We start from the raw sequence: 22,898 nt of genomic DNA, 5'->3' as shown, positions 1-22,898 counted from the left end.
CGGATTTTCCGTCAAAATCTATCCGGATGGCCGGATTATACACACTCTCTGTAACAGCTCCACGACCACAATCAATGTTAGAAATGAACATATCATATTTGGCAGTTGTATAATGCACTATCATTTCCAAAGTTTGAATACTTCGGGAAAATTGCAGTGAGCGATAAAATATCAATTTCATTACTTTCGATTATACGCAATATTTCAGTTTTCTCATCTTTACTGAAGAAACAACATTGGAACAATACTATTTTAGATCAATATAAATTATCAATTTTAAAACTTAAATCAATTCTACATTACTAAAACATTTATTATTCACATTAGTTGTAGGCTGATCAAGATTATGAACCGTAACGCGTCATCTTTTTCCTCAGCGGAAGTAACATTTTCTGTCATGCCTCAACATAATGAAATCTTCTGTCATAAAGCTGAAATTTCTAGCAGTTCTATGTTCAGTTTCAGTTTCTGCTCATCTGATTTTTAATTGCCTTATTCTCAAAATATTTCTTTTGTTCAGTTTTCCTTTGTTCAGGTATTAAGTCCTTTACAATGACTACCTGTTCAAATATCTTATGACGCATGACCTTGATATGACTTGCGTTCTCTAAAAAGTTTTTACTTTGCATACGATCTGTAAGAACAACTCTTTAAATTTTTTATTTTAGCGTTTTGTTTCTTTCCCAGTCTATAATGTGTTAACACTTGTAAATTGTCCACACATAGATCTTTTGAGATTTGCTTCATAATTTTTATCGTACAGCCTACAGCGTATTGCCCACACCACTATCTTCGAAATCTACTACTAGATTAAAAAATAATCACATTGAGTTTTTCCTGTTCCCCTAGTCGTGTTCTTTGATGCAAGTTTCCACTTCCTCTCGAATACATTTCTTTAAGTCAATTTTCAGTTTCTCTCCTAACCTTTAAGCCCTAGATCATTATGCTCTTATTAGCACAGACACTTGAGGCTTTGACAAGCTTATCTTATTATTGGTCAGCAATTTGATGCATATTACCATCACACAGACATATATTTTCTCACTGTATTATATTGACTATAAACAAATGTAAGATGTTTAATACTTGATAAAATTTATATTTGTATCTGTATAATTAAATTTGCAGCAAATGTTGATAAGATAATCCTTTCTCAAATGTTCACGTCTTATAACTGGTGATTAAATGTTTTAAGACACCTGTTACTAGTATATAGCCTTAATTAACAATATCTTATACAGTTCAATTAATGCATAGCTATGTAAATGTAGAGTGTAAAGGCGTTGATTAAATCAATTTACAGGTTTTAATAAAATTGATTTTGAGTAATGTATGATTGAAAAATATCTAATACAAAAGATTAAAAAATTATTATTATTATATATATAATTTTTTTATTATTTAAAACAAAATAGGGGTGTTTTATAGGTGTGTGTGTGGGGGGGGGGTGGGGTTGACCAAATTCTAAACCAAATGGGGGACGTTTTGACAAAAATGGGGGAGTTTTAACTAGGGGCGTTTTGACTTCGGTACCCTTCCGTTACGTTACGCTAGAGTCAATCCAATGATTGCCTTTTTCCTTTCTGCAGTATATTTCTATTTCAAATCCTTGAAAATGTGACCACCATGACTTACATGCAACTGGAGGCACAGAATAGTCCTTAATTTCATATTAACTGTTATACACCGGCAGTGGTCTGACAAGACTGGCGTCGGTAATACAGGGTGATAGGACACGAGTGCATGAACATGCGCAGATGTCAATGTTTACAGTTTTGACGTGACGTGGAAAATAACGTAAAATTGTGACTGCAAGGAAAGTAAGTATTTAAGTGAATAAAACGGAATTTTAGAAATGATTTTCCACCTTAAACTAAAGGTTTCTAAGTGGTATAGTGTATCTCAAAGATGCAGTATTTTGCATTGACTAATTCAGTTTCGGACGTCGATAGTAGTTCGGATAAAGATACATACCAGTCTATAGAACCTGACTGCAGGATGGCACATAATCCAGTCTATAGAACCTAACTGCTGGATGGCACACATACCTGTCTATAGAACCTGACTGCAGGATGGCACACCTACCAGTCTATAGAACCTGCAGAATGGCACACCTTAGTACTATGCAGTCTATAGAACCTGACTGCAGGATGGCACACATATCAGTCTATAGAACCTGACTGCTTGATGGCACACCTACCAGTCCATAGAATCTGACTGCAGGATGGCACACCTACCAGTCTATAGAACCTAGTCCAAATAATAGGATTTTTCGGGACAGCGTGATAACTTTTGACTGTCACTGTCTCCGTCACGTCCAAACTTATTCTGCATATTTCTGTTGGGAAATCTCCAATTAAAATCCATCGGGAATGTTTTCTGGTACATGTACAAGGTATTTGTAATGATTACATCGCTAATAACGAATTTATGTTGACATTTAAGCATAAACTTGCCTCGTTGACATTTTACAAATGTATATTTTGTGTTTTGTTTCTGAAATTTAATGTCATCGGCAGTTTGTTGTTTACTGAAACCGGTGTCAGTGTAGATATCTCCTCGCACTTGTCGCACCAGTCACATCACATTTTCGGAGATTTGAAAAACGAGACATATTATGGGAATGCCCTTGGCAGGCGGTTGGGTGGGCGGGCGGCGCCCACAGACTTTGTCCAAAGCATATCGTCTTCATGCATGGAGGGATTTTGATGAAACTTGGCACAATTGTTCACCATCATGAGACGGAGTGTCTTGCGCAAGAACCAGGTCCCTAGGTCTAAGATCAAGGTCATACTTAGAGGTCAAAAGTCAAATTCAAGAGTGACTTTGTCCGGAGCATAGAGGGATTTTAATGTAACTTGGCACAATTGTTCACCATCATGAGACGGAGTGTTGTGCGCAAGAACCAGGTCCCTAGGTCTAAGGTCAAGGTCACACTTGGAGGTCAAATGATACAAGAATGAAAACTTTGTCCGAGCATTTCTTCTTCATGCATGGAGGGATTTTGATATAACTTGGCACAAATGTTCACCACCACGAGATGGAGTGTCATGCGCAAGAACCAGATCCCTAGGTCTAAGGTCAAGGTCACACTTAGAGGCCAAAGGTCAGATACAAGAATGACATTGTCTGGAGCATTTCTTCTTCATGCATGGAGGGAATTTGATGTAACATGGCACAATGGTTCACCGTCATGCCCAGGTCCCTTCTTTAGAATCACTTCTCTTTGTTTTACTATAAATAACTTATATTGTAACTTTTTCATTACTAGTCGTAGGGAAAAATCGAGACCACTTTTCTGTAGTACAAAATGCATGTTACATCCAATTATTAGGTGTATTATAAGGTATCTCTACCTGATAAGGAGTTTTTTTTCTGGACTTAGGAAAACAAAAGAATTACAATAATTACTAAACAACCACAAAATTAAATTTCCATTTGCAAATACAGGTGTTAGTGTACAAAAATTTGCTGTGACGGGCGTATATTGTGACATTCTGGCACTCTTGTTTGGATTTTTTAATGTCTTCGTTTTCCTAACAGTAAAGTGCAGATATGGGTAAGGCTTAGAGGGATGACAACTATGAAATATCAGATCATAAAATAAGTTATCCCTGGAACAACTGATACGGGGACTGGAAACCGGCATTTATCTTATCTGATGCTGTCGTCCAATTGAAGCGTATGCCGTAGGTTATTCTGCTATTACTCAAACACTTACGCCTTACAGTTTAACTCGTCCTTTCAGTGAAAATCTGGGAAAGCATTTGTTGAATTTTTGTTGAAAACAAAAGTTCTGCCATGAAATTATTGCCTGCATCTGTTTTTAAATGGAAAATATCTACATTAATGTTACTTTTCGCCCTGTGAAAATGGCTAAATCTAGACTTGTCTTACCCAGAGAGAAAGATGTCGTTTTTTACATGATATTTGCCTTGTTGATTTAGAGTATTTAGAATAAAAAAATTAGTACATATTTTAATAAAAATAGCAAGTCAAAACTGTAAATTGTTGCCTGAAAATATTTGTTTATGATATTGCTCTGTTCTTCACCATTTAAATGCGTGTTAAACCTAGATGATTTTCTGCAGTTTTATCTAAAAGTTCGGAATACTAAATAACTTCGTTGTCGGCCTTTTTTAAAAAAATATTGTTATTTTAATTTAAATACATTGTATTTTTCACACATCAGTTTTAAGATTAAATTTATTAAACTAATTTTTGGAGTTTAAACAACAATTTCGTTTGAAACATTCCCTACATTCAAGAAGAATGTTTTGTTTCTGTATGTAGAAATCTGACATTATAAACAGTAATTGTTTATAATTATGGCTCTACAATATTAAGAAAAGTGTCAGCTTTCTGTTATTTTCCATTTTTTTTATTCAAATCCAACAAAAATCTGCCCTTTGATAAAGATTTGAAGTTACATGGTAAAATATTTCTTCAGGGAAGTGAGCTCGAGTTAATTCATAATAATTAAGCATATCACCACATGCAGTCGCATGCTGTTTTTGCTTCAGAATCCCTTTAGATCAATCTCTGATCATCTAATTATCGCCACTTTACATGTGACTGGTAAACCCTTTGAACAATAAGTGTAACAGCTCCATGATTAACATGAGGTAATATGCTAATTACGCGCTAATCGATAGTGGCAAAAACAAAATATCGATCGCTAACGACTGGTCGATATTTACAGGTATGGACGACAGCATAGTACAGATAAATGTATCGATTTATACGGAGTTTTTACTCCCCGTATTAGACCTTCCTGGTTATCCCGATAAGCCAAATGAGTAAGGCTATATAGAACCTGACTACAGGATTGCACACAGGTCTACCAACTGCAGGATGGCACACTAGCCTTATTCATTTGGCTTATCGGAAGGACTTTTTTTATGATCTGATATTTTATAGTTGTCATCCCTCTAAGCCTTACTGGTATCAGCATTTTACTGTTAGGAAAATAAGTATTAAAAGTAGTCAAAACTACAAAAAACTTTTTAAAACAAGTCACTTTATAATGATTTTAAGTTTGTTAGGAAAACAAAGACTTTAAAAAAAACCCAAAAAGTCATAATATACTGGTCAGACTTACTTACTCTGATAAAATAAACATTAATATGCATGTAGAAACTTCAGATGGGTTAAATTTAATCCATATTTTTAAATAAGAGACTTAAATGTTGAAAATATGATGTGACAGGTGTGAGGAGATATCTACCCTGACACCGGTTTCAACAAACAGCAGACTGCCGATATGACACTAAATTACAGAAATAAAACACAAAATACACATTCATAAAATGTCAGCGAGGCAAGTTTATGCTTTAATGTCAACATAAATTCATTATCAGAAATGTAATCATTACAAATACTTTGTACATGTACCAGAAAACGTTCCCAACGGATTTTAATTTGGGATTTCCTAACAGAAATATGCAGAACAAGTTTGTACCTGACGGAGACAGCGACAGTCAAAAGTTATCACGCTGTCCTGCTCTCAAAATCCAACATTTCTCATCCGATCTTCACTAAACTTGAACAAAATGCGTTTGGCCATAAGACCTTAGCCAAATAACTAGCCAAATCCACCCAAGCACTTCTGATGTATGGCCCTTGAATTACTGATTGGATCCACTCATACAGACCATATAATTGGATCCACTCGTCTAAACCATCTAAAGAAACTAGACATTTTACATAGGGGCAGTTGTGGGAGACATGCACTTTTCTCAAAAGCTTCTCTAGTTCATAAAATGATTTTCATTTCCATACGCCGAATCTAGACTTTATTCAACGTTATCTGGATAAAATCACCATACGCCATCACTTCTGGTATATCAAACGTGTAGAACTACCTTAAAGATAAAAAAACAAAACAGGGGAAGTTAAAGCTGTACAGATTTTTTAGCTCCACTATTCGGAGGTTAAAGTTTTTCAGCAACCTTTGTTTTTCTGTCATATAATAATCTTTGTTACTATTGCTTATATCTTACTATAACTTCACATAAACATTGTCCAGTATACAAACAAAGTATATATAGGGGCTGAGCCCATTATACCCAAGGTCAAGGTCACCAATGTGTTATACTTAGGTTATTTTTAAGGTTAAAGTTTTTCGGCAACCTTTGTTTTTCTGTCATAGCTTTGTTACCATTGCTTATATCTTACTGTAACTTCACATAAACATTGTCCAGCATACAAACAAAGTATGCACAGGGGCTGGGCCCATTATACCCAAGGTCAAGGTCACCAAGGTGTTATACTTAGGTCAATCTGACTAAAGTACTTGATCTTCTAAACGAAGATCTGAGAACGACCAATTCACATTCGTCTTCTGTATATTTTGGATTTCCATTATTAGCTCACCTGAGCAATGCTCAGGTGAGTTTTTCTGATCGCTCGATGTCCGGCGTCCGTCGTCCGTCGTCTGTCGTCTGTCGTCTGTCGTCCGTCGTCTGTCAACATTTAGCTTGTGTATGCGATAGAGGCTGTATTTTTCAATTAATCTTCATGAATATTGGTCAGAATGATAACCTTGATGAAATCTAGGCCGAGTTCGAAAATGGGTCATTTCGGGTCAAAAACTAGGTCACTAGGTCAAATCAAAGAAAAACCTTGTGTATGCGATAGAGGCTGTATTTTTCATTTAATCTTCATGAATATTGGTCAGAATGATAACCTTGATGAAATTTAGGCCGAGTTCGAAAATGGGTCATCTCGGGTCAAAAACTAGGTCACTAGGTCAAATCAAAGAAAAACCTTGTGTATGCGATAGAGGCTGTATTTTTCATTTAATCTTCATGAATATTGGTCCGAATGATAACTTTGATGAAATCTAGGCCGAGTTCGAAAATGGGTCATCTCGGGTCAAAAACTAGGTCACTAGGTCAAATCAAAGAAAAACCTTGTGTATGCGATAGAGGCTGTATTTTTCATTTAATCTTCATGAATATTGGTCAGAATGATAACTTTGATGAAATCTAGGCCGAGTTCGAAAATGGGTCATCTCGGGTCAAAAACTAGGTCACTAGGTCAAATCAAAGAAAAACCTTGTGTATGCGATAGAGGCTGTATTTTTCAATTGATCTTCATGAATATTGGTCAGAATGATAACCTTGATGAAATCTAAGCCGAGTTCGAAAATGGGTCATCTCGGGTCAAAAACTAGGTCACTAGGTCAACTCAAAGAAAAACCTTGTGTATGCGATAGAGGCGGTATTTTTCAATTGATCTTCATGAATTTTGGTCAGAATGATACCTTGATGAAATCTAGGCCGAGTTCGAAATGGGTCATCTCGGGTCAAAAACTAGGTCACTAGGTCAAATCAAAGAAAAACCTTGTGTATGCGATAGAGGCTGTATTTTTCAATTGATCTTCATGAATTTTGGTCAGAATGATTCCTTGATGAAATTAGGCCGAGTTCGAAAATGGGTCATCTGGGTCAAAAACTAGGTCACTAGGTCAAATCAAAGAAAACCTTGTGTATGCAATAGAGGCTGTATTTTTCAATTGATCTTCATGAATTTGGTCAGAATGATTACCTTGATGAATCTAGGCCGAGTTCGAAAATGGGTCACTGGGGTCAAAAACTAGGTCACTAGGTCAATCAAGAAAAACTTGTGTATGCATAGAGGCTGTATTTTCAATGATCTTCATGAATTTGCAGAATGATTACCTTGATGAATTGCAGTTCGAAATGGTCATGGGGTCAAAAACTAGGTCACTAGGTCAAATAAAGAAAAACTTGTTATGCATAGAGCTGTATTTTTCAATGATTCATGAAATTTGTCAGATGATTGCCTTGATGAAATCTAGGCGATTTGAAATATGGGTCATCTGAGGTCAAAAACTAGGTCACTAGGTCAAATCAAAGAAAAACTTGTGTATGCGATAGAGGGCTGTATTTTTCAATTGATCTTCATGAAATTTGGTCAGAGTTGATTGCCTTATGAAATCTAGGTCGATTTTGAATATGGGTCATCTGAGGTCAAAAACTAGGTCACTAGGTCAAATAAAGAAAAATCTTGTGTATGCGATAGAGACTGTTTTTTCATGTTTTGAATCTTCAATGCAATAATTGGTCAGAATATGTTCAGCAAAACTAGTCCTGTAATAAAACTCTGAGTGGAGTGATTTTAGTGACTCATGATTGGTCAAATGTTGCCTTGATAAATCTAGCGAGTTTAAACATGGCATTAGGGTCAAAATTAGTCATCTAAGAAAATGCTTGTTTTATCGCAAGAGACCAATTTTTTGGTCCAATCTTAATGAAAATTGGTCAGAATATTTGTTTCCATGAAATCACTAGGTCAAACCTGTTTTACACTGTTATGGAGTGTATCTTAGGTGAGCGACCTAGGGCCATCTTGGCCCTCTTGTTGCTATTTTTATTTTATCCAATCAGACGACTTGTTCGATTGTCAAGGAGTAAGAAAAGCATGCAGTTATTCCAGGGCTCGAACCCGGGACCCCTCGCTTACAAAGCAAGTGGCCTACCAACTGAGCTAACCGGCTATCTGACACATTACGACATAAGAATAGTAAATATCAAAAGTCAAGGCTACAGGTAGATTTGCAAGATGTTGTAAGCTAGGCTCTGATTGGCTAGCGAAAGGGTCGTCAGAATGAGGCAATGAATAGGTCGTTTTCAGATCCTATGCGTAGTGTAATAGGAGATGTACTTTAGTCAGATTGTACTTAGGTTATTTTTAAGGTTAAATTTTTTCGGCAGCCTTTGTTTTTCTGTCATATCTTTGTTACTATTGCTTATATCGTACTGTAAGTTCACACAAATATTGTTCAGTATACAAACAAAATATGTGCAGGGGCTGGGTCCATTACACCCAAGGTCAAGGTCACCAAGGTGTTATACTTGGAATAATTTTCATGTTAAATTTTTTCGAAAGCTTCATTTATAGACATATCTTTGGTACTTTAAAAAATAATGACTTGAAATTAAAACTAATTCTTCATAATCATCATCTGCATGTGTGGTTACAAACCCCATAACTCTAATTGTATTTTTGACAGAATTATGCCCCTTTTGTACTTAAAGTTTTTTTGCAATCTTCCCTTTCTGGATATAACTTTAATGCAATATAAGGTAAAGACTTGAAACTTAAAATCTATCTTTATCATCATCATCTGCATGTGTGGTAACAATCCCCATAACTCTGATTTGTATTTTTGACCAAATTATGCCCCTTTCATACTGAAATTTTTTTACAAAGTTCTTTTTCTTGACATAACTTCGGTACTACATGTATATAAGATAATGACTTGAAACTCAAAATATATCTTTCCCATCATCATCTGCATGTGTGGTAACAATCCCAATAACTCTAATTTGTGTTCTTGACAGAATTATGCCCCTTGGTGTATCTTCCTTTTAAAGTAGAGGTCTCTTATTGAGACATATATTCATTTTACTGTCAAATCGCCGAATAGTGGAGCGCGCTGTCTTACGGACAGCTCTTGTTAATATTTCATTTGCAAAGACAGGCCCTAGTGTAAAGTAATTTATTGTGATGGGTGTATATTTTGACATTATCATGATTATGTAGCCCATGTTTTTTTCTACTTTCTGCTAAGTTTCTTGATACTGTATCTTAGTTACAAATTGTGATGAAATTTATAATTGGGTTTACAATATCTAGACTTTGTCATAGTTATCTTAAATTTTTAATTTTCATATTTTAAAATACATGGATATGGTGATTGATTATATTGATGCCCTGTGTAAGATCATGTAACTTTAAGAAAAGTTAGAGAAAAGCCATAAAAACTTGATAGTATTTTATTGCTTATACCAAGATTCATTTAGATCTCTTAGTCGTCTTCTAGTTATTTACATACCAAGTTTGATTCTAATTTAGTTGCTTTAACTTGAACACTGTCGATCCAGTCTTGGTACATTATGTAACATTTTGATATATAAACCAAAATGATTAACACAAAGTGTGGCAGTTGGAGTAGTTGAGGAGTTGAGAGTATTTAGAGAAGTTTTAGGCTCTTTGGCATAATCATAGTCATAATTTAGTGAAATACCTGCTTATTTTATAAAATAAAGAATGAACTGATATGAATAATAAAAGAAGAAACCTTGATTTGTGTTTACCTACTTCCTGCATGGTTTATAAAGTATGGACCTAAACAACATTGAAGTTACCCCAGAAGAGTGTAACAGTATCCATCATCCACATCCTGCAACTCCCTCCTCCGGTCTAAACCACACACCTCAAATTAATTGTTGTCATTAATGCCCATTTTCACTTCCCTGTCCCATCCTACTGAAGGGATATATCAAGTCATTAGTCTCGGGAGCTCTTTAATATTGTTTAGTACAAAAATTTGGATATTTAGACTTATATGCAGCAGATATTTTGCTCTTTCAGCTAGGTACTGTTTCAAGTATATCTTGATATTGAGTAACCTGATTTAAGATTTTATTCTAAAATAATAAGTTTGAAGCTGAATTGGTTGTCAGAAATCGAACCATTTATAATATTGTAATATATCATATTTTTGCTTTAAATATGTAATATTACAACTACAGGTGATACTTCACAGATTTGAAGGTAATGTCAGACTCGGAGGAAGATTTTGCCAGTGCAGATGAAGGGGAAGTGGAATCCACCTTAGCTGGTAAATATAAAATTTATAGTGAAAAGAAGATAAAACTATTAATAAGGTAGCTTTCATTCCTTTCAGTTCAAAGTGATATAATGGTGAAATCATAGGTCATGTAGGAAGTAATTCTTGATAATCTTTTTACCCCTTCTTCACTCTATCTTATTTGAATGAAACTTACTCTCATCATCACCTTTATCATATGACCTCACCCTGATAACAGCACGCTGTCCGCAACATTATCATGTTGGTATTCCAACATCATTCCATTTTTATTAGCAAAATGCTTAATTGTTTAATTGAGCCGCGCATTTTCAATTTTCAGAAGAAAAAGAAGCCAGCACCGCAGTGTCGTTATCAATAATCTATCATGTACATGTACCATTATATTTGTAATGGACCATTATATGGACTGTACCATTATATGTACCAGTCAGTTGGAGCAGTCCATTTTATGACCATGTTTAATAAACAATATGGCAGTCCAGATGTCAGTTGATGTTAAATTGATACTATGGTCACCTTTGAGCATGTTTATCATGAAAAGGGCCCTATATAAATCTAGTATAATTATAATAATAATGATTCTGGAATTCATCCAAAGCAACACAGTATTGATATTTCCACCTCACGAACCAATTTATGGATCTTCATCAGACTTGGACTTGGTCAGTAGCATCATTATAAAATCTCTAAGATTTTTAAAAATTACAAAAAAAGGGAACTAAGTCCATTTTAGGGGCCACAGTAGAGACAAAAATAGAAATACCTTTGGACATTTTTTTCTCATGAACTACTTGTGGATCTTCATTAAACTTGGTCTGTAACACATTTATAAGGTCATCTCTGAATTTTGTTCAAAGTGGGTCACTCGGCCCTTTTTAGGGCTGCTAGTATTAAAATTACACATACATGTACCTATAAATGATTTCTTCTCATAAACTGCTTGATAGATCTCCCTGATACAAAAATAGTAATAAATCAAACCATCTCAAATGGCATCTAAAATATGGCAGTTGTACTTCACATGAATAAAGGTACCTTAAGCATATGGCTTACTCAAGTTAAAGCCACTACTTTGCCGAAAGCCAATATCCTGTAAAGATTCAATGTTTTAAAAATCCCATTTTTGGTGTTACCCTCATCCTACATTCCCATATCTCAGTGTTACCTCATAAAAAGTGCATGGAACACATTTTATCTATTCCCTTTCATTATTAAATGTCACAAGTCATTCGACTTGTGTAATTAGCCACCAGACTGCCTTTAAAATTAGGTAAAGTATCAATGAAGACTGAAGAAATACAAAATTCACCTTCAAAACGGTTCCCAGATCGTCATTCTCACGAATGATCTTGAAAAGCAATTCTGCTTATTACGTTTTGAAACACAATGTTTTCTTAGCCATATGCACATATTGAATTGTTTCCATACTGATTAGTACAAAAGATATTGGCCAGTTTGCTCACCATGTGTTCTTTCTGTGGTGATTTCCGCTAATTATTTGCGCATTCCAGTGTTATATTTTGCGCAATGATCTGTTATTTGCGCATGTTGGTGGTACTGGATATACACGGTGAGTCATGATTCAGTGTGTCATGCAACAGTCAAGATCATATGAGCAACATAGGGCCACAATATCCCTCATTTGGTATATATTGTTTGTACTTAATGTCATTTAGTACATTTTGTCTGTACCTAAGGTCTTTGATTTATTTGATTTTGTATAGTTTAGAGTCACATCAATACAATTTAAGACATATGGTAACTTTTCCAGCTTTTGATGGTAGTTGAAGACCTCAGGCGTCCCTCCAAGCATTATTTCAGGCATTGGCAGGTAACTGGGTAAAACGACCAACCTTTAGTAAACCTGCTTGATGGCTTCCCACATCAGTGAGGGGCAAGTCAGCAACCTTAACCACTTGGCCACCGAGTCCCGATTTAAGGTATTGCAATACATATTGTTTGTATTTGAGGTTATTCAGTACATTTTGATTGTACTTTGTTTTTTTCGATACATATTATTTGTACCGTACTTGAGGTCTTATAGTATATATTATTTGTACTTTATGAGATACTTTGCAAAGTTCCTCTGGGAGTAAATTTATACCATGAAGAGATAAATTTATAGCAAGAGGTAAGTTAAACAAAATACTCTGTGAAGTTGTTTGGATGGAGCATTGATTTAGTGGATGAGTTGTCATTATTGGGAAGTTAGAGGTTCAGACCTTGCAGGTTTAATGCCTATACATATACACATAATATATCACATATATTACTTGATTTACGCTGAAGGACATGAAGGAGATAAAATAAGCATCACACTAAATATTTTGGCATAAACTTGAGTTTTAGGAGAATATTTATTGGGCTTTCCTTAGCTATAAACTAAGGTGGTAAAGCAAAAGTTAAGAAATGTTGTTTTATTTCTAGGCACTCCAAAAGTGCAACCAGAGGAGTCTGCAACAGCTGTGAAGAAAAAAGTTAAAGAACAGGAAAAAGAAAGCAATATTGTTGGAAGTGCTGATAAAGGTGAAGTTGCTGCAAAGGGTGATAAATCAGTTTATGATGATACTCCAAACCAAAGTAAAAAGGACAGCAAGATGTCTGAAAAGGGTATGAAAGGTCCATCAGGCAGGGGAAATGGAAAAGAAATCACCAAACCTAAAGCAGGAGCTGCAATAAAAGAAAATAGTGCTGATGAAAAATCTAAGCAAAAACCTCAAAGTAGTAAGAGTAAGAAGGGAAAGCAGAAAGGTGGAAAAGGTAAAACTGTTCAGAGTGAAGGAGACTCGCGTTCTAATAGGAAAGACTTTGATAAAAATACTGGTAACAAAAATTCTGTTGACATTTGTGAAGGAGCTGCTGTTAAAGTAAAAAATGAAGAGAAAATTGAAAATACTGATGAAATCCTTAAACCTGAAGCAAACGAATCTATGAACATTGAAAAGAAAAATGAGAACAGAAGTGAAAAGGAAACTGAAAATTCTAAGGATTTGAAATTAGAAAGTGTTAAAGTTACTGCCACACCATCAGACAAAGATATTGATCTTGAAAGTACACCAAAAGAAAAAAAGGAAATAGTAACAGATTCATTGGAAAGCTTGGCACTGGAGCAAAAAGCGAACATGATAAAATCACCATCATCACAAAGCATAACAAGACCAGAGCCAGATCATACTGAGAAAGAGGATGCAGTCCTTAATAAGCTAGCTGAAGCTGCAAATGAAACAAAGGTAACAATATAATTTCATGAAAAATAAATTGTATTTCTGTTATGACATGCACCAAATTTAAAAAGTAGTTTGTTGGAAAAACAGCATCAAAATTTTATTGTCAAGAAATAAAGCAAAAAAATGCACCTGCCATGTACAAAAACAATTTTTAGCTCACCTGAGCAGTGAGTTATTGTGATCACTCAATGTCCGGCGTCTGTCTGTCTGCCATCTGTCTGTCGTCAAAATTTAGCTTGTGTATGCGATAGAGGCTGTATTTTTCAATTGATCTTAATGAAATTCGGTCAGAATGATTGTCTTGATGAATTCTAGGTCAGCTCAAATATGGGTCATCTGGGGTCAAAAACTAGGTCACTAGGTCAAATCAAAGAAAAACCTTGTGTATGCAATAGAGGCTGTATTTTTCAACTGATCTTCATGAAATTTAGCCAGAATGATTATCTTGATAAAATCTAGGCCGAGTTCGAAAATGGGTCATCTGGGGTCAAAAACTAGGTCACTAGGTCAAATCGAAGAAAAACACTGTGTATGCAATACAGGCTGTATTTTTCAATTGATCTTCATAAAATTTGGTCAGAATGACTGCCTTGATGAAATCTAGATCAAATTCGAATATGGGTCATCTAGGGTTAAAAAATAGGTCAGTAGGTCAAATCAAAGAAAAATCTTGTGTATGCGATAGAGGCTGTATTATTCCATTGATCTTCATGAAAATTGGTCAGAATGAGTGCCTTGATGAAATCTAGGTCAAGTTTGAATATGATTCAGCTTGGGTCAAAAACTAGGTCACTAGATCATATCAAAGAAAATACTTGTTTAAACTCAAGAGACCACATTTTTGGTCCAATCCTAATGAAAATTGGCCAGAATATTTGTTTCCATGAAATCACTAGGTCAAACATGGTGTGTTTCTCAGGTGAGCGACCTAGGGCCATCTTGGCCCTCTTGTTTTTTTTGTCCAGCTGATTAATAACTGCAGTGTTGGGGAAAATGAGATATAGACTCAAATTTAATGTGTCATAGTGATATTGATTAAGAATAAAGTGTCTAACCGCACATGACATGACTTGAAAAGCAGAAATGATGATGTTCCATGTTTAAATTTTGCCTGACATAAAGAGCAGCCATTTCCTGTATACACTAGTGATTGAGCAAATCAGTTAGATTTACCAACCCATTAATTGGCATAATCGGACAACCCAGCCGATGCGATGAATCGGACATAATCGGATAATTGGTTATTTTAGTTGCATATCTATAAGTTCACCTTTAACTTGGTTATAAACATTCACAATGTATGTTTTTTATATCATTACTTAAGAAATGAGCCACACAGAGATTAAATATCCTATTTCTATTGTATCTTATATGCAAAGACCCTTCATTAACACAAGTAAGTTAACAGCGTAAAAAGTACAATATTTGTGAAGATAGTAAACTTCAAATCAGGTACTCGTCTAAATTTCACCAGGGTGCAGACAGACCGTATTAATCCAGTGATATTGTGTTATTGAATTAAAAATTATTTGGAGTTCAGCAAAATAAGTAATAAGGATTTATTAATTTTTAGTTCAAAACTACTGGAATTTTTTCAGTCTCACAAGATTAAAGTTACAAATACTTTTGTTTGCGTAAGTCTTACGACATGCTTTGCATAGTGCCATACTAATGTCCAGAGTTTGGGATGATGGTTTCCTCGGCTTAATTTTGTAAAAGCCAAATACCTTCCAAAATCTGGGTGATCATAGATGACCTAGAGATCTTCCGAGACATTTTCAACAGTGTTGGAAGCCATTTTTGGTAGAAGAGTAGTTTCTCTTGGCATAATTGCCCCAAAGAACCAAGAATACCAGAAAGTAAGAGGTCAGAAACAACTTAATTATCCGTTTAGAAGGCAAATAATTAATCGGTCAGGGAAAAGTGAAGTCGGTGATCGCGATCATGAATGCCTCGCCTTATCCGATTGTCGGCCCATCACTAGTACATTATGCTGCTGTTACTAGCTTTCGAATAATGTTTCATACAAATAGGACTGCAGAGTTATAACATCATCTGGGAAATAAGGTCTTGATTTTTGAAGCTTTTCATTCCAGATATGTATATTCTAAACTTGAAAGCAGTAACACTATCACTTGTAATAAAACTTATTGGTTGTGGCCATAAAACTGATTGTCTGAGATTGAAGCAATGATGAAAATCGGAGCATGCTAATTCAAACTATTTTCTATTCTTTTGAAACAAAAAGGAACACAAGCGAAAGAATCAGAACTTAGTTTAAACAGATATGTTTCAGAAATTCATAAAATATTTACAGAACGGTAATTGAGGAACTGGACAGAAAGCTATGTTAGCTTATAGTTGTCCTCTCCTTTGTAGTTAGTTGTTATTATAGTTTCACAGAATCTGTCACTTATGAGATGTTAAAGTGCAAAATATCTGGCAAGGCTTTTTTGGTTGGTTCTGAGTTGCTTGCTCCCATCACCCTTTAATTTGGGAAAAGCCCACCTGATCTGAAGCTCTATATTATGATGCTTAAAAAGAATATGACCTAAAAGAACAACAAAACTTAATGTAAATATTTGTCAGCTATAAATATGTGCACATTAATAATCAGTGTAGGATTCTATCAGCAAGACCAATGCTATATACTTTTGTCTTATTTAACTGCCCTGTTGGAAATGATTTCATCAGTAAGAGCACAGTTTAAACTTTGACTTTTTAACTCACCTAAACTTTATTCATGTTGATCTCTTATAATAAGTGGATGGTCCAGCGGCTGTCATCCATCATCTGTCCTCTGTGGTCATGCATCAACATTTTTACTAAAACCTCTTTTCTGGTTAGAATTACTCCATACCGGGTTAGTATCATCCTAGCATAGACTATCACATTTGTACAAATGGTTATCCCTATTAGGGGCTGCCAGACCTAAACATAGAAAAATCTATAAACGACTTCTGCTCATGAACTGCTTGATGGATTTTCATCAAGCAGTTACAAAGCCTCTTCAAAATTTATTCAGATTTGGACACTTGGCATGTTTTACAGGCAGCTAGAGCTAAAAACCAAAATACATGTATTAAAATACTTTCTATGAACCACTTGCTGGATCTTCATCAAATGGAGGCAGTTGGCCCATTTTAGGGGCCTCTAGAGCTAAAAATAGAAAAAACTTAAAATGACCTTTTCTCAAGAACCATGTTACAGATCTTCATCAAACATGATCTGTAGCATCATTGTAATTGCTTTGCTCCCCTTTTATGAGATGCTAGAGTTAAAGATAGAAAAATAACAACACAACTTCTTATCATAAAGTTTTTTTCTAATGGTTACGAATTTTTGGGGCCTTCCCAGTAAAATATAGAAAAACCCTTAAACAACTTTTAATGAACTGCTGAGCAAACTTGTTCAGAAGCAAGGTCAAATGGTCAATGTCCTCTTCAAGTGAGTGACTTAAGCCCATTTGGGCATCTTGTTTATGCTTCTGCTATCAAAAATGGGGGGACAAATAGCGTTACCCCTGATCATGTGTGTGTGCATGCTGGCATGTGCACAAAATATTTTCCAGGCAATAACTTTGTTTTTGGAATAACTTGGAAATACATAAACATCTCGCATGTAAGAAAACCCCCAAACCTCGAATTGTTTTTAAGTGAACATCTTACTCAATCTGTTTAAGGGTGTCACAACTTTACGGATAATTGGTATTCCTTACCGACGATCAAATTTCTGTATATCAGAATAAAATTCATCTTAATACGAGTTTCATTAGTTTCATGAGTGGTAGTTACATGAATTACACCATGGGCATGAAAATAATGCATGGAGTATATTAAAAAGGGATGTTGCACTCATATTTCTAGTTCATTAAACATATTGTTAAAATGTACTATTCAGTATTGCCTGAAAATTAAGTATTAATTGTTAAACTTTTGATTGGATTGAATTAAAACAACTGACTGGTCATGATTGATCTAAAGCTTGACCTTTTTGCCAGTTTATGCCCTGTACTTTTTAAATATGATGGTCTGTAACCGTCAGTTGTAACTTGCACTCATTGTTGGTTTAAAGACTTCAGATAACTTTTATCTTGTTTGAATAGATCAAATTATCTTCTGTCTCTGTTTATAGGGTGGCTGGGGCTGGGGTTGGGGATCTTCACTTCTGGAGGTAGCATCTAGCTCTGTGTCAACATTTACTAGTCAAGTTGGTAAGTGTCTTTGTTTTGTTAGCTCACCTGTCACATAGTGACAAGGTGAGCTTTTGTGATCACCCTTCGTCCGTCGTCCGTCGTCAGTCCGTGCGTGCGTGCGACCGTCCGTCAACAATTTCTTGTCTGCACGATAGTGGTTTCATTTATGATTTTATTTTAACCAAACTTGCACACAACTTGTATCACCATAAGATCACGGTTCCTTTCTTGAACTGGCCAGATCCCATTATGGGTTCCAGAGTTATGGCCCCTGAAAGGGCCAAAATTAGCTATTTTGACCTTGTCTGCACAATAGCAGCTTTATTTATTATTTGATTTTTACCAAACTGGCACACAACTTGTATCACCATAAGATCTTGGTTCCTTTCTTGAACTAGCCAGATTCCATTATGGGTTCCAGAGTTATGGCCCCTGAAAGGGCCAGAATTAGCTATTTTGACCTTGTCTGCACAATAGCAGCTTCATTTATGTTTTTAGCTCACCTGTCACAAAGTGACAAGGTGAGCTTTTGTGATCACGCAGCGTCCGTCGTCCGTCGTCCGTCCGTGCGTCCGTGCGTAAACTTTTGCTTGTGACCACTCTAGAGGTCACATTTTTCATGGAATCTTTATGAAAATTGGTCAGAATGTTCACCTTGATGATATCTAGGTCAAGTTTGAAACTGGGTCACGTGCGGTCAAAAACTAGGTCAGTAGGTCTAAAAATAGAAAAACCTTGTGACCTCTCTAGAGGCCATATATTTCACAAGATCTTCATGAAAATTGGTCAGAATGTTCACCTTGATGATATCTAGGTCAAGTTCGAAACTGGGTTATGTGCCATCAAAAACTAGGTCAGTAGGTCAAATAATAGAAAAACCTTGTGACCACTCTAGAGGTCACATTTTTCATGGGGTCTTTATGAAAATTGGTCAGAATGTTTACCTTGATGATATCTAGGTCAAGTTCGAAACTGGTTCACGTGCGGTCAAAAACTAGGTCAGTAGGTCTAAAAATAGAAAAACCTTGTGACCTCTCTAGAGGCCATATATTTCATAAGATCTTCATGAAAATTGGTCAGAATGTTCACCTTGATGATATCTAGGTCAGGTTCGAAACTGGGTCACGTGCCTTCAAAAACTAGGTCAGTAGGTCAAATAATAGAAAAACCTTGTGACCACTTTAGAGGTCGCATTTTTCATGGGGTCTTTATGAAAATTGGTCAGAATGTTCACCTTGATGATATCTAGGTCAAGTTTGAAACTGGGTCACATGCGGTCAAAAACTAGGTCAGTAGGTCTAAAAATAGAAAAACCTTGTGACCTCTCTAGAGGCTATATATTTCACAAGATCTTCATGAAAATTGGTCAGAATGTTCAACTTGATGATATCTAGGTTAAGTTCGAAACTGGGTCACGTGCCTTCAAAAACTAGGTCAGTAGGTCAAATAATGAAAAACCTTGTGACCTCTCTAAAGGCCATATTTTTCATGGGATCTGTATGAAAATTGGTCTGAATGTTCACCTTGATGATATCTAGGTCAAGTTCGAAACTGGGTCATGTGCGGTCAAAAACTAGGTCAGTAGGTCTAAAAATAGAAAAACCTTGTGACCTCTTTAGAGACCATACTTTTGAATGGATCTTCATAAAAATTGGTCAGAATGTTCATCATGATGATATCTAGGTCATATTTGAAACTGGGTCACGTGCCATCAAAAAGTAGGTCAGTAGGTCAAATAATGAAAAAACCTTGTGACCTCTCTAGAGGCCATATTTTTCATGGGATGTGTATGAAAGTTGGTCTGACTGTTCATCTTGATGATATATAGGTCAAGTTTGAAACTGGGTCAGCTGCAGTCAAAAACTAGGTCAGTAGGTCTAAAATTAGAAAAATCTTTTGACCTCTCTAGAGGCCATATTGTTCAATAGATCTTCATGAAAATTGGTCTGAATGTTCACCTTGATGGTATCTAGGTCAGTTTCGAAACAGGGTCACATGCGGTCAAAAACTAGGCCAGTAGGTATTAAAATAGAAAAACCTTGTGACCTCTCTAGAGGCCATATTTTTCATGAGATCTTCATAAAAATTAGAGAGAATGTTCACCTTGATGATATCTAGGTCAAGTTCAAAACAGGGTCACGTACCTTGAAAACTAGGTCAATAGGTCAAATAATAGAAAAACCTTGTGACCTCTCTAGAGGCCATATTTTTCAATGGATCTTCATTAAAATTGGTCAGAATTTTTATCTTGATGATATCTAGATCAAATTCAAAACTGGGTCACATGAGCTCAAAAACTAGGTCACTATGTCAAATAATAGAAAAAACGACGTCATACTCAAAACTGGGTCATGTGGGAACAGGTGAGCGATTCAGGACCATCATGGTCCTCTTGTTATTTTAACCAAACTTGCACACAACTTGTATCACCATAAGATCTCAGTTCCTTTCTTGAACTGGCGAGATCCCATTATGGGTTCCAGAGTTATGGCCCCTGAAAGGGCCAGAATTAGCTATTTTGACCTTGTCTGCACAATAGCAGCTTCATTTATGATTTGAATTTAATCAAACTTGCACAAAACTTGTGTCACCATAAGATCTTGATTCCTTTCTTGAACCGGCCAGATCCCATAATGGGTTCCAGAGTTATGGCCCCTGAAAGGGCCAAAATTAGCTATTTTGACCTTGTCTGCACAATAGCAGCTTCATTTATGATTTGATTTTAACCAAACTTGCACACAACTTGTATCACCACAAAATCTTGCTTTCATTCTTCAACTGGCCAGATTCCTTCATTGGTTCCAGAGTTATGGCCCCTTAAAGGTCCAAAATTGACTATTTTGGCTTTTGCAGCCATATAGAGATTTCATTCATGGTTTTATTTGATACAAACTTCCAAAATATCTTCAACAACAGTAAATCTTGGATTCCAAATATTGACAAATCAGATCCAATCATATGTTCCAGAGTTATTTTATATCTGATTACCTCTCCTGATTGTAATCAAAATGGATTTATATCAGTAAGTACTTACAGGACTTATTTGAAGTTTCATTATTGTTATTAGTTGGACTGAGACAATCAGGGTAGATAGCTATGGACTGATTTTATGTCAAATTACCTCTCTTTATTTCAAATTAAAATTGTTATATCACCATAACTAATGAAGATACTGATCTGAAATTTCATTTATGTCAACAGATTTATTTGGCAGATCCTTCTTTTGTCCACTTACAATATTTATTGTTTTAATTACTTCCCTTTTACGTTACTATAAATAGCTTTTTTTGGTAACTTTTTTATTATTGGCCATAGGGAAAACACAAGACCAGTTTTCTGTGGTACAACATGGATAGTACCTCCAATTCTAAGGAGTATTTTAACGTATCTATACCTTGTAAGATTTTTTTTTCTTTTTGGTTAAATTTCTTCCCTTTGTTGTTCCTGTCCTTTGGACTTAGGTATTTTTTCTGAGGACCTTTTTGTCCTCAAGTGCAATGATAACAGGTGAGCGATATAGGGCCATCATGGCCCTCTTGTAATGATCTACTAATATAATGGTACAATGCTAAACAGACTATGCAGTTTTTAGCACATAGTGGCTGTTTTGTCCTGACATTCTTATCCATGCTATTACTCATCAACCACTGGCTAGAGTTCATTGAAACCTTAATTGGAAGCCTCACTATCAAGTAGTGGTAAAACATGTTATCAGCATGTAATGGTCAGGTTATTTATTGCAGAGATAGAGCTGATTAACCTTTAGCTTGCCTGAGCATGAAGGCCACAATTTCTTTAAAGAACTTCTTTAACTAAACCACTAGGCCAACTGCAACCAATCTTCACTGAAATGTTTACTGGACAGTCCTCTTTTAGATTTCTTCAAATCTTTTTTTATCCATTCAGAATTTAGGTGTCCATGGCAGCTAAAAGAAAAACTGTAAACAGAGAAAAGAGACTAATGTGAGCTACAAGTTTACATTGAGACAGTTTGCCATGTCATTTCGGGCATTTTAGTTGATGTTTTTCAGATGTACGTAGGTACAGATTATTATGCAAAAAACATTAGTGTAATGTCTGCTTTTACTAGCAGATGTTAAATTAGAAATTGTTTAAAACTTTTTGTTTAAAACTAATCACATTGAGTCTTTCTTTAAAAAGTTATTGATATCTCATTAATTTTTAGTTATTTTATACCCCCCCAAACGAAGTTTGGGTGTATATGGAGTGACTTGGCGGTCGTTCGTGTCCGTTGGTTTTTGTGGTTTCCGGTGATAACTGATGAAAGGCTTAACTGATTTGAATAATTTTTTGATACACATGTGTAACATCAGAAAAATACATGTCAAGTTCGAATTTGGGGTCAATAGGCCAAAGGTCAAGGTCTCATGAACCCTGCACATTTAAACGGTTCCAGATGATACTTTGGGAAATGCTTTGGCCCTAGATCATATATTTTGGTAGCACAGGTGTAACATCATGAATACATTCAATTCGACTTCGGGGTCAATAGGTCAAAGTCAAGGTCACAGTGACCTCGAAAACAGTTAATTGGTTTCCGATGATAACTTGGAGAAACGCCTTGGGCCTAGGATCAACAATTTTTTGGGTCCCAGATGTACATCATAAATACAGGTCCAAGTTTCGACTTGGAGTTCTGTATGGTCAAAGGTTCAGGGCACAGTGACTAGGAACGTTAAATGGTTCCAGATGATGACTTGAGAACAGCTTTGGGTCGTAGGATCACAATTGTTGGGACACAGGTGTAACAGGATTAAATCAGGTCCTGTTCTCTTTGAGAGATTAGTAGGTCAAGGTCAAGTGTCACAAT

General features: G+C 35.6%; 1 protein-coding gene across 1 annotated transcript; it reads left to right on the top strand.

The window, feature by feature from the left end:
• The first annotated feature begins 1,700 nt into the window (after nt 1-1,700).
• LOC128557102 (myb-like protein X) lies at nt 1,701-22,026 on the top strand. Its single transcript, XM_053543772.1, has 5 exons — nt 1,701-1,820; nt 10,566-10,654; nt 13,073-13,875; nt 18,007-18,085; nt 21,974-22,026. Exons 2-5 carry the CDS (start codon nt 10,591-10,593, stop codon nt 22,009-22,011), a joined length of 984 nt encoding a protein of 327 aa, XP_053399747.1. The 5' UTR covers nt 1,701-1,820; nt 10,566-10,590; the 3' UTR covers nt 22,012-22,026.
• Nucleotides 22,027-22,898: the final 872 nt, after the last annotated feature.

This window comes from Mercenaria mercenaria, chromosome 5 (assembly GCF_021730395.1).
Source record: "Mercenaria mercenaria strain notata chromosome 5, MADL_Memer_1, whole genome shotgun sequence".
Taxonomy (NCBI): domain Eukaryota; kingdom Metazoa; phylum Mollusca; class Bivalvia; order Venerida; family Veneridae; genus Mercenaria; species Mercenaria mercenaria.
Note: the sequence above shows the minus strand (reverse complement) of the source record. Positions and strands in the feature narration are given on the sequence as shown.